The 12,550-nt window shown below is 42.5% G+C and overlaps 2 protein-coding genes across 4 annotated transcripts in view; both read right to left on the bottom strand.

Annotated features, from left to right (window-relative positions):
• Nucleotides 1-4,821, bottom strand: part of ALG9 (ALG9 alpha-1,2-mannosyltransferase) — a 92,562-nt gene extending 87,741 nt beyond the window's left edge. For 2 of the 3 annotated variants that reach the window (XM_065881387.1, XM_065881389.1), the window contains exons 1-3: nt 4,635-4,765; nt 3,555-3,693; nt 2,592-2,726 (exon numbers count right to left, since the gene is read on the bottom strand). In XM_065881387.1, coding sequence (XP_065737459.1) covers nt 2,592-2,726; nt 3,555-3,693; nt 4,635-4,765 — 405 coding nt within the window. Of the gene's footprint in view, nt 1-2,591; nt 2,727-3,554; nt 3,694-4,634 lie in introns of all 3 variants that reach the window. The other variant, XM_065881388.1, reaches the window with a different exon arrangement.
• A 3,471-nt stretch (nt 4,822-8,292) lies between these two features.
• Nucleotides 8,293-12,175, bottom strand: FDXACB1 (ferredoxin-fold anticodon binding domain containing 1). The gene is made up of 5 exons (XM_065881386.1): nt 12,004-12,175; nt 11,613-11,769; nt 10,546-10,749; nt 10,225-10,383; nt 8,293-9,475 (listed from the first exon to the last, which is right to left on the bottom strand). The coding sequence occupies exons 1-5, from the start codon at nt 12,173-12,175 to the stop codon at nt 8,293-8,295; spliced, it is 1,875 nt and encodes a 624-aa protein (XP_065737458.1).
• Between the last annotated feature and the right edge of the window lie 375 nt (nt 12,176-12,550).

Below are 12,550 nucleotides of genomic sequence, written 5' to 3'. Positions count from 1 at the left end.
GAAAAAATAAAGCTGGATCTTTCCACAATTTATAAAAAATAAAATTCAAATGGACTAAAGCCTTGTATGTGAAAGATAAAATAATAAAGTTACTAGGGAAAAATACATAAGAATATCTTTGTGACCTGTGGTGAAGGATTTCTTTCAGAAAGACCCAAAACCCACCAACCGTAAGTGAAAAACTAATTGGTTTGACTCTATCAAAATTAAAGATTTCTGTTCAACAAAGGACCACAGACAAAGTTAGTAGACAGGTGACAGCCTAAGAGAAAGGATTTCCAGGATCTAAAACTTACAAGGGGTTACTGTTGAGAACTTCTGCAAATCACAAGAGAAAACCACAAAACCCAACTGAAAAACAGGCAAAGGATGTAAATAGGTAATTCACAGAAAAGGAAATATGAATGACCAATAAATACATGAAGAAATTCTCCACCTTACTAGTTGTCAGAGAAATGTAATTAAAATGAGAAGCATCTCATATACATGAGAAGGGCAAAAATTAGAAAGTCAGAAATATCAAGTGCTCAGATATTAGGAAGCTGAAACCCCAAACATTGTTGTAGGGAGTATAAAGTTGAATAGCCATTCTGGAGAGCGATCTGGCAGTGCTCCATGAAATTAAGTAGCCCATGGATCTATGTACAGGATGCCACTGCTGAGTGTATAATTCAGAGAATTTCACACCTCAATCCATAGAGAGAACAAAGCTGTTCTTGTTTAGGGTAGCAAGTTGTAAAGGTAACCATCACTAGGGGTGCCAATTATTACCATATTGTCTCTCAGCAACAATCCACCCTTTTCTACTCTAATTATGATGATGGGGCTGGGACCCTATAAGCCACAACTCCCGCTTGCCCTGTGGCTCACACTGGCAGAACCTAAAAAGGAGGAAACTGGAAGAAAGAACAAGAGAACAGATATCTTCATTCCTGTTTTGCTTGCTGTTTGTATCACTGATGTAAGAGGTAGGACTCTGGGTTGAATATGCCAAATTTGAAGTGACAGTGGATATCCAAATGGAGATGAAAACCTTAAGCACTGCATATTGTTATTTCTCTACTAACTCCCTCATCCTATATATCTTTCCTCTGAGACCACTTGGAGAGCCTGGACTTCCACTCCCCCAAACCTAGCAGTAATGAGGTACCTCTACCCTGACCACTAGGGTGGTATCAGTGGAGGTCTAGTTGGGAACCTGGACTTCTAGCCCCATTTGGCAGTCACAAGGTGGTGAACCCTCTCCTTTTTCCAGCTGCAGTGGTATCAAAAGAAGCCAGCTAAAAGAGAAGCAGAATAGTGCAGAGGAAGCAGGCTGGGCCCATGAATAAGATCCAGAGTCTCATACTATAATACCCAAAATGTCCAAGTTTCAACTAAAAATTACTTGTCAACCAGGAAGATCTCAAACTGAAGGAAAAAAGTCAATTAATAGATACCAAAACTGAGATGAGCTATAAGAATTATCTGACAAAGTTTTAAAGGAGCCATTGTAAAAATGCTTCAATAAGCAATTAAGAACACGCTTGAAACAAATGAAAATAGCAAGTCTCAGTAAAGAAATAGAAGAGAAAAAGAAAAACCAAAAGGAAATTTTAGAACTGAAAAAATACAGTAACCAAAATAAAAGCTCAATGGGTAGGCTCAACAGCAGAATGAAGGAGACAGAGGAAAGCATCAATGAACTGGAAAAAAGACGACAGAAACTGTTCAATCTGAACAGAGAAAACAGACTGGAAAAAAGAGAGGGCTTCCCTGGTGGCGCAGTGGTTGAGAGTCCGGCTGCCGATGCAGGGGACACGGGTTCATGCCCCGGTCCGGGAAGATCCCACATGCCGCGGAGCAGCTGGGCCCGTGAGCCATGGCCGCTGAGCCTGTGCGTCGGGAGCCTCTGCTCCGCAACGGGAGAGGCCACAACAGTGAGAGGCCCGCGTACCGCAAAAAAAAAAAAAAAAAAAGTGAAGAGAGCTTCAGGGACCCATGGGACTGTAATAAAAGATCTAACATTCACATCATTGGAGGCTCAGGAGAGGAGAAACAGGGTGGGACTGAAAAAGCACTTAAAAAAATAACAGCTAAAATCTTCCCAAATTTGTGAAAAGACATAAGTCTAAAGATTCAAGAAGGTGAGTAAGCTCCAAACAGGATAAACCCAAAGAAATCCATGCTAAGACACACCATAGTCAAATTTCTGAAAGGTAATCAGGTTAGGTCTCAGTTAACTCCTAATTATCCTTCAGTATTCTGTTTAAATTAAGCTCTCCCTAATATGCTAACCCACTGCACATTGTACTTTTCCTCCATGACCCACTGCATTTATAATTACTTGTTCCATGTTCGTCTTCTCCACTAAACTATAAATTCCACGAGGGCAAGGATTTGGTCATTGTTACACCCAGAGCACTTAACAAAGTGTCTACCAAATAAAAGTTGCTCCATTAATACTTGTTGAATAATGAATGAATAAATGATTCTTCTTAAAAACAATCCCCTCCTAACTATGAATATATTTGGTCCTTTTCCCAAATTGTTCCAGAGACTCACCCACCACTTGATCAGTTGTGATTGCTTCCAGGTTGGCCCGCCCTTACCTTATTAGTTTGTAAAATTCTTGCATGAAATGCAGCTGGCCAGGCGTGAAGCAACAGGTAAGCATAGGAGCGAATGGCATAAGCTGGGGAATACTCCCAAGTCTGAAACCCCTTCCCATAGATGAGGTAGTGTGTCTGAAAGTACAAAACGGATGGATTCAGGGTTATATTGGCCAAAACTCCTTGTTAAGAGGATGCAGGTGAAGTTTCTAAGCAAAAGTATTAATGAGACAAAGGTACACAAAAAAGCTGAAATTCTCAATAAGGTTTGCAACTAATGGATAAGAATCAAAATGACCCAATACTGAAAAATATTAAGACATTATAAATCCTACAGGATTATTGTTTGGCCAACATTGAAAGCTTGAATTTTACCCTCTATTTATTTTTTTAAAAATACTCATTAACCAAAACAGGAAAACTCTAAATCTTGTATTTTCCTTAAACTACCTACCCTAAGCATTCCTTATTGTTTTATGCAAAATGTGATCAGAAAATTTCACCTCTGCATTTCCTATAACAGGGAGTCCAACAAACTTATAAAAGTATAAATCAAGAAACAGCAATATAAGCATAGTATGTAGCAACATTGTTTATTTTACTAAACATCAGAAGAAAAAAACCAAAAATGTTTAAAGAAAGTGGTTGCCTCTGGGGACAAGGATTTGGCCATGAGAAGTGGAACACGGAGTTTCTGCTTTTCTTTTACGTTTAATATTTTTAAACTACCTCAAAGTAATATTTTGACTTAAAAAATTTTTAAGAAAATTACAAATTACACCTTTTTTGTATAACAGTAAATTCCTATATCCTTCAATAGGAGGTAAATCATCAGTTTAGAATACAGAAATGAAAATAAGGTTATTTTACTAATAGTCACACTTGTATATTATTTGTATCTTGATTCATAACAAGGTTCCAAGCAGTGAAATCAAGAACAAAAAAACTAAAGAAATCACCTACTGGTTCCCAGTAGTTGAATGTTTCATCACAGTCAGAGATGTTGCTGAGGAGAGCAGCACATAACCTTGCTGAGAGCAGACACTTGAACGCAGTAGATCCTTCAGGTGCCCAGACTTGTCCTGCTTTGTTCCCAGATAACCTGCTCAGAAGCAAAAAAAAAGTATGTGTCAGAAAGGACCTGCCAACTAGAAGGGCTAAAACTAGACAGAAAGGACAACAAGTCAAGAGACACCAAAGCACATGAGTTAGTCACCTAAAAGGGTGAACCGTTAATTGTCCTGAGTAGAATAAATAAGGAACGAATTAAGACCTTAATCAACGTTAGTCATTACTTCCTGCTTTTAAGGTGTAAGCTAATTCACGCACTTTAGTTCTTTGCATCTATGACACTCCGCTTACCCCAAGCCAACAAATCGCTCACTTACAGGCCACAAGCTCTTATTCGCCTTTTCTTTATTCTCCTAACAAGGTCATTACTTTCCATGGCTTTATTCATTTCCCCATCTGTTCAAATGCCCAGAAGCTAACTTGTGCAGTGGACATCACCTTTTCCAATTCCATATGCTGACAGCTCCCCAGCGCAGGCTTAACCTGCAGCCCTCCGGCTTGAAAAGAGAGGTGTTTGCTGGTGTGCAAGGTGGTGGGGCCCACACAGAAGAGTAAAGGGTCGGGACTCTGCGAGGACTGAAGGAAGCTGGGAGAGACAGCCAGAAAAGGTACTCCCTGCTCTCGCCTTCGTCCCCCACGGCGGCTCGGCCACCCACCCACCCACCCACACACACACACACACACACACAGCGACGCCAGCCCACCCTGGGCCTGGGCCGGAAGCCGCACAGACCTGCAGGGTTTCTTCACTAGCAACACGGGACCCGAGCTGGGGAATCTAATCTAAGGAGGGTGAAGACCCAGCGTCCACCCGCCCTGGAAGAGCAGAAAGAGCAGGGTGAAGAGGCGGCGGGCCCTCCCGGCGGGAAGGTCGGGCAGGGCGCAGCACAGCACAGCGCGGGCGAGACCCGCTACCGGCAGCCCCGCGCCGCCCGCCGCCCGGCCACGCCCCCGCCGCGCCCGCACACCTACTCGGGCCGGGGCTCTGCGCTGCCCGCCTCCCGGCTGCACAGCAGCTCCCGCAGCTTGTCGGCGGCCGAGGTCGTGTCCCCGCCGCTGCCCCCGCTTCCCTTCAGGCGCTGCCGGGCTCCTCGGCTCGCCATGGCAAGAGTGGGAAAAAAGGTAGAACTCGGCGCCCTACGAAGGCGACGAGCGCGGAGACATAGCCTTAGGCTGGCAACGGTGTCCGCCGAGGGACAAAAGACCTCGACATGCGCAGACAGGACTAAATTATAGTTTTCTGGGCTAATTGGGGCAAATCCCTGGGTAGAAAAGAAATGCGACCTGAGACTTTACTTGGCCGTTATAGCTATCCCTTCCACATACTAGTAACTCTAGGCATGCCTCCCTCCCTCTCTCTCTGCCTTCACTTATCAGCATTCTGCACTCTCCTACAAATACTGTCCTTCAGCATCCCTGTTTAAAAGAAAGCACAAATAGAGAGTAATTAATTCCACCGAGTACGCAGATATTCAGTTAAAAATCATAGCACAGTCGCCTACAAAAGAGGAAGTTCTTTAAAGATCACTGGCACCTTGTCCTTTATATTTTGGCAAGTGATAGGGACAGCCTGCAGCTAATTAACTGCTTCAGAGAGATGAAGCCATAATGGCAGAATACAGAATGAGGAGAAAAGTGAAAGACTGAAGAAACTCTGTGCAGCAAATTTAATCAGACACCAGTCACTGCCATTGCTACTACAGCATTATGGTAAGCATTTAATATACCTTATCCTTTTAAAATATAATACAACAACCTTGTTTTATCAAAAAGGAGACTGAGGTCCAAGGTTGCATAGCTAGGAAGTGATGGAGCCATGTTCCAACCCAGGTCTTACTACAAAATCCATGCTCTTCCAACCAGGAGATCAGGAGAAAGCTCTTGATTTCACACAGGCATTTTTACATGGGCGCTTTGATGATATCATGCCTGTGACTCTCAGAAGTCATTCATCTGTTCCTGATACTCTGCCTACTCCCCCAATCACAGAGCTCTATCCCACCCTGTGAAGCTCTGTACCAGTAAGTAAAAGAAGGTTATAGAGGGAGTGCTAAACTTGACAGGGTCCCAAGTTATGAAAATAATTCTAAAAATTCATACTAAAAATCCTGAGTATTAACAATGGAGATTGATCCTATTGCTCAATTCCCACATGAAATTACTAGTTGCCAAATTCAGACATCTCAATGTAACTATATCTCATACAGCCACCTCCTTTTCATTTCACTCTAGTGCAGGCCCCTCCCTGACTCTACCCAAGTCTACTACAGTAGCATCCTTACAGGGATCTCCCATCTCAAATTGATCCTGTGCAATACTGTCCAATTAATTTTCAAAAATACTACATCCCTAACCTACTTTTCTTATCTCCCACTACTTTCCTATACACATTTTATGTTCCAACTAGCCTGTAAAGTACCCCAAATGCTCCCATATCTCTACCTCTGCTCATGTATGCCCTCTGCCTGGAATGCATGCCCTCCTTGCCTAACAATCCTTCCATCACAACCCTGCCCTTGTTTTAAGATCCAGCTCAAATGATACCTCATCCAAGTGATACCAAACCAAAATTGGGTCTGCTCACCTACACACAGAAAAGCCAATGTACTGACACCAGGTTGTGCTGAAGCAAAGTACAGTGTCTATAGCAAGGAGAAGAGGCAGCTTATGCTCAAAAGACCTAAACTTCCTGAAGCTTTCAGGGAAGGTTTTTTAAAGGCAAGGTGCGGGAAAGAGTTGAGGTGTGCATGATCAGCTCATGGACATCCTTGATTGGTTGGTGATGAGGTAACAGGTTGGTATTTCAGGGGTCAACAGCATCAACCTCCTGGGGTCTTCATGCTGGTGATCAGCATGCAATTAACTTCTTCCACCTGGTAGGGGTTTAGTATCAATAAAACATACAAGGATATGGCTCAGAATATTATCTATGGCCCTTGAGGAGGAACTAAACGTACTTGACTTTTTTTATGGCTAAACTACCAGAATTTTGTCTTACATGACTGTTTTCCTTTGTTTCTGCATTTTCTCATTTCTCAGGTTAAATCTGCTCTTTGGTGGACTTCACTAATGGTACAGTTGTTAAGCCTCCACTCTTCCATTGCAGCAGACGCAGGTTCGATCCCTGGCCAGGGAATTAAGATCCCACAGGCCACGCGGCCAAAACAAAAACACAAAACAAAAAAACTACTCTTTAGAGTTCGGGGAAGGCCTAGGAGGCTAAAGCTTTTCTGCAAACAAGAGGCGGGAGACTCGGAGAGGGTGGGGGAATCTGTCTTCAGGAAGGCCCTGCAGGGTCTGCTTGGTTTCACATGTACCAGGCACTACTGGGGATGGAAGAAAGCTATAAATCACATTACCTGCCCTCGAGTAGCTTTAAGTCTATGTGGAGAGCTAAGCAATACACATGTCCATAAGAGATCCCTTGATTCTTCACTCCCCAAACTTACTCCCATGCCAGTTTTCCTATTCTGATTAAAAACACTTCTATTCTCCCAGTTGCTTGGGTCAAAAACCGAGGGATTCTGTTTGATTCCTCTATTTCTCTAACTCCAAAACGTTCATGCATGCACATATATTTAAATCATCAGTAAGTTCTTCTAATTATTACCCAGTCCAAACACTTTTTACCACCCTGGTCCAGGTCACCATCATATCTTCGTTGCATTATTATAATAACCTCCTAATTTGTTTCTTTGCTTCAATTCTTGCCTTTCCACATGCTCTTCTCCAAATGCAAGAATAAATAGACAACATATTAAATCAACTATACTTCAATTAAAAAAATTTTTAAAGGAATTAATAAGACAGTTATTTCCTTCACAGAGTTTACAATATAGCTCCAATTGGTGGAGCCTAACTATTAATTAACAGGAACATACATTAATGCACATTATAGCACCCCATTCTGCAGAGTCCTGGGCTGAGCCAATCTCCCAAAGTCCCTTAGAGATGCTTACAACAGAAGTCCCAAAATCTAGGGGGGAAAAGTGTAGAGTTAATCACAGTTCAGAGATTACTGTTGAAAAAACTATGGAAGGAAAAGTAAAGTAACAGAAAGTGGCAGAAAGAACAGGGGCTTCTGAGTCAGACAGACCCAGGTGTGAGCTCTAAGTGAGACACTTACTTAGTTCCTTGACTTTAACAGCAGTCAACCACAGAATAAACATGATGACGATACCAATAATACGGAACACTTGCAACTTTTACCCAAGGTAATAAATGCCGGTCTGTCTGACTCTAAAAACTATTCTCAATGATTTAGAGAGATGATATGATAGAGTTAAGGAAAGAGGAATTGACAATTCAGAAAATATAATTATAAATATATTTGACGAGACACTCAAATTCTACTGCATTACAGCATCTAGTGTATAAGATGCTGTTTTGTTTGTTTTCCTAGTCATTACTCATGAACAAAATATTGCACAACTCCAAAGGTCACCACTCACATTATAGTCTGTAAACTTTAAGTGATCGAGTCACAGATATCTTTAAAGTCAACCATCAGTAGCTATAGTCACAAAGTAAAAGATTAAAAAAAAAAAAGTCTGGAAAGAACTACCGGTTACAAATTGGTCTTTTTCATCCACACCCGTGAGGATCACTATGTAGAGATGAATTTACTAAACTACCGAGGTATCACATGTAGTCGTTGTTGAATCTCCTTCCTTAGCTGGGACTGCATTGATGCTACCTGCTGCTGGGTGAGGGCCTTGTCACAGGTCTGGTAGGTCAATCTATAGCAGAGGCTGACCTGTTCCGTCTTTGGATGCTGAAAACGACTAAGGAATTGTATGGAAATGACAGTGTCCTGTGACACTGCTCGGGCCACAGTGTGAAACTCTACTTCATCAAATCTTTTCTTTGTATCTAACCAAAAACTAATATCATGCACATAGTATGGAGGATATAGTGAATAGCTTTTAAAGGGTTCTATTTTCCCAGGGGCAAAATTCTTCAGGAAACGATTATCAAAGGTCCACAACATCCTCCAATCAGAGATACCCCAGACAAGCATGGCTAATAGGTCCAAGTTCATAGACACACACACAAAACACTGGTCTTTGTGTATGATGCTTGTAGCAGATGTGGTAACAGACCCAATAGTCAAACCCTTAACACAATCTGGGCCAAAATTTTGAGACTTCACAGTAATCATATAATCTTCCCCAGGTGGTTGAAAGACAAATTCCACTGAACTGCCCAGCTTAGAGCCCTTGAGCAATGTCTGGGTCAGAAGGCTATCTAGAATGCCCTTCAGATGATCCAGTAGTGACTGAAGACAGCCATCCTTCAGATTTTTATTAAATCCAAGGATAAACAAAGTCTCATGGAATGCTGGCATTGTGAAAGGTGAGATGCGGCACTTCTGAAAGACAGGTCCACTGAGGATGTACAGAGAACCTGGGAGGAAGTCTGGTGCTTGGATTAGAGCCTGAACATGAACTAGAAGAGAAGGTCTAAGGCAGACCTTGGCCTGGCCATATGTTCCTTCCTGAGCTTCTTCCTTACTGTCTCTTCTAGGGTTCTTGGGAAGGCTGAGTTCTGAAAATGACACTAGAAAATCCTCCATGTCTTGTGTTGTCCCACCAGTGAGGGACTCAAAATTTGAGTTATCTTCATGGAGACTAATCCAAAAGGCAGATGATAGGATGTCACAGTGGCAGGAAGTGAGAACACCAGTGTCTCCCTGTGGCAGCAAAGGGGAAGAACACTTCAGCCTTTTTAGAGGGAAAGCTTTCCCCAATTCAGCAATGAGTTTCTCATTTATGGTTTTGATAGGATGATATGAAGGTGCTTCTAGGAAACCCCTGTTTAAACACACACAAAAATAAACTTTTTTAACTTAAAATTATTAATAATTATAACATAGCTAGAATTAAAAGCACAAATAACTGTATAGAAAAGAATTATCCTTAAGTTGATCTGGAAAGGAAACAAAGAAATCATCTACCATAAAGAGAGATATCATGTGTTTCAGAACTCTGACAGCCTACAATAAACCAGAAAATATGACAATTAAAAAAAAATTTATTAGAGTACAGTTGATTTAAAATGTTGTATTAGTTTCAGGTGTACAGCAAAGTGAATCAGTTATACATATACATATATCCACTCTTTTTTAGATTCTTTTCCCTTATAGGCCATTACAGAGTGCTGAGTAGAGTTCCCTGTGCTATACAGTAGGTCCTTATTAGTTATCTATTTTATATATAGTAGTGTGGATATGTCAATCCCAATCTCCCAATTTATCACCCCACCTTATCCCCTGGTAACCATAAGTTTGTCTTCTACATCTGTAACTCTATTTCTGTTTTGTAGATAAGTTCATTTGCACCCCTTTTTTTAGATTCCACATATAAGTGATATCATATGATATTTTCAGAAAATATGACAATTTTTAATTCTAAAGAGGCTTGTGCAGGCCAGACTGACAAGTATTCACAGCATGACATCATTAACAATTAATGTGGCATCCATTCAATGTATGGTTGCCTGATTATCAAGCCAATCAGGATACAACTAGAGATAGAAGTGATTTCTGGTAAAATCAGGTTACCTGTTCAGCTTTCCTACAAGTACTTCTGGTTCTAGAAAAGAAAACCACTGGTCACCCAGTTTGATCCTGGAAATTCTTGGTTGCAAACCTTCATAGGGTAAGCTCCGGGTAAAGATATGGTTCAAAGCACCTTCTACATGAAAGGACTTATCTTGACTCCTGGCAAAATAGACAGCAATTATTAAGACTGTCATTATTAAAGAAAGCAAGTATTTCTAGAGACTGAATCAAGAAATAGACAAAGAAAAAGTATGTCTCTGAGATTTTTTTTTATCATTAGTGAGAGAGATGGAAAAGGCTTAGAACTCTGTTATTACTTACCTATATCCAGTGCACTTGTACCCTGGCACAGCCTCACAGCTGAAGGGATGCACATCACTTAAAATGAATCCCCCTAGAGCTGCCATAGCAACCACTTGCCAACTGTTGTGCCATTCTCTCATGGGCTTATCAGCAGGAGTCCCACCTTGTCCTCTACACAATGCCACATGGACTTCTCCTTCCTCTGCAAGAACATCTGCACAGCTAACGGGGGTAGGGAAACACCAGCCGTTTATCAGAAACAAGTAGAAGTTACCATAGGAGTTAGCTGTATATATATGGTTTGGCTGTTAAATAGTTAAAATCAAATCATATCTATTTGCAAAGGTCTATTAGACTTCAAACATGCAAAAAAAAGTAGCTGGAAGTAAACAAGAATTTAAATTCAATGTTCAACTCATAACTGATACTAGTGGCTGACAACAGAGTTATCCAACGTTGTTTTTGTATTGTACATCTATATCTCATTGAAAAGTCAATGTCTGTAAAGTTCCTATGTGTGATTCAGCGATCAGGCTGTTCTTCCCCACTTAGAAAGTTGTTCTTTTCACTCCCCTCCTGCCTGTTAACTTAAAATACTGCCTCTGTGAAAAGTTTCATGACAACTATGAGCCAAAGAGACCTCCATTAGTAGCATGTGTTATTGTATAATAGTATAAAGCACTGTTTTGCGTTCACAATGATTTTATGAGGTAGTTACTGTTAATATCTTCAGTTTATGGATGAGGAAGCAAAAGCAAGTAAGGATCAAGTAAACTTAATCCCCCAAATCACAAAACTATTAAGTGGTGGGTAGGGATTTGAATGCAGGCAGTCTGGCTCCTAAATTAGACTATACTACCATCATTTCCCATTATCAAAAATAGATGATCCTCCCTTTGCCGGCCGAACAGTACATTATTAGTACTTTTATTTAGCATTTAGGGTTAAATGTCTGCCTTTCCAACTAGATTGTGGGTTCATTTGGAGCATTATATTCTCTTGTACGCCATATTTCCCAGACTAACATGTTTGAGCGCAGTAACTATATAATGTACCTCTTAAACATTTCACTTCTGAGTGCTCACCTCTGGAAAAACTTGGCAAGCAGTTCCCTGTTCTTAGCTACTCCAGCTTTGCGTCCACAGTGCGGAAAGTTAAAATAAATTCGATCAAACTCTCTGTCTTGCAGTTCAAAGGCATCTACCAGCTGGGTGCAGTCCACACCAAAGCGTACCTCGGTACCTGGAACGAAATATAGACAGAAGGATGTCTTAAGACCTGGAACGAGAGAAAACCCCTCCCTAACCTGAACCATGCAAAACAACCCAGGTCTAGGCACACAGCAGGCTCTCTGTAAATGTCCACGTAAAGACCAAGAGCAACCCCCAGATTCCTTGAATCCCCACGTGCCCACACTGTCCACTTTGGGCGGTGCCACAGCTGGGCGGGGCTTCACGGAGGGGTGGGCCTCGCTACCTCGCTCGCGCAGGCGCTGCAGATTCTCCCGGGCCAGCGGATCCCGGGCCAAGTCGGCCGGGCGCTGGAGGCAGGTGGCAGTTATACTGGTGCTCGGATCCAGGGTCTCGCTCAGAGCGGCGGCGAAGGAGAAATTCCCCTCCCCAACCAACAGGAGGCGCCGAGGGGCCATGGCCTCAACGTGCTCCCAGCTCGCGTTCTCGGAGGCGCTCCCTTTTACGTCACTTCCTTCGCCGGTTTCTTGCGGCCCCACCTCTTCACCCGTCGTTGGTTGATGACGCTCCAGAGCGCCCGGTTGTTTTAACAGTCTGGTGCAGCAACATCCGAGGAGGAAAATATCCCTGAGTGCAAAAGGGATACGCCGACCGCCCCGTCCCCTCACTCCCTCACCCTATCGGAAGTGTTAAAATAGATGCCTTTGGGCTTCACTGGTGGCGCAGTGGTTGAGAGTCCGCCTGCCGATGCAGGGGACACAGGTTCGTGCCCCGGTCCGGGAAGATCCCACATGCCGCGGAGCGGCTGGGCCCGAGAGCCATGGCCGCTGAGC

This window comes from Phocoena phocoena, chromosome 8 (assembly GCF_963924675.1).
Source record: "Phocoena phocoena chromosome 8, mPhoPho1.1, whole genome shotgun sequence".
In the NCBI taxonomy this organism is placed as follows: Eukaryota; Metazoa; Chordata; class Mammalia; order Artiodactyla; family Phocoenidae; genus Phocoena; species Phocoena phocoena.
This window is presented reverse-complemented; position numbering and strand designations above follow the sequence as displayed.

Bases quoted from the DNA above. Each gene is read 5' to 3' on its own strand.
- FDXACB1 (XM_065881386.1), bottom strand. From the start codon at position 12,175: ATGGCCCCTCGGCGCCTCCTGTTGGTTGGGGAGGGGAATTTCTCCTTC. The intron at 11,770-12,003 runs GTAGCGAGGCCC...ATTTCGTTCCAG, and splicing joins GCAGCGCCTGCGCGAGCGAG to GTACCGAGGTACGCTTTGGT. The intron at 9,476-10,224 runs GTAACCTGATTT...GTGTTTAAACAG, and splicing joins CTTGTAGGAAAGCTGAACAG to GGGTTTCCTAGAAGCACCTT.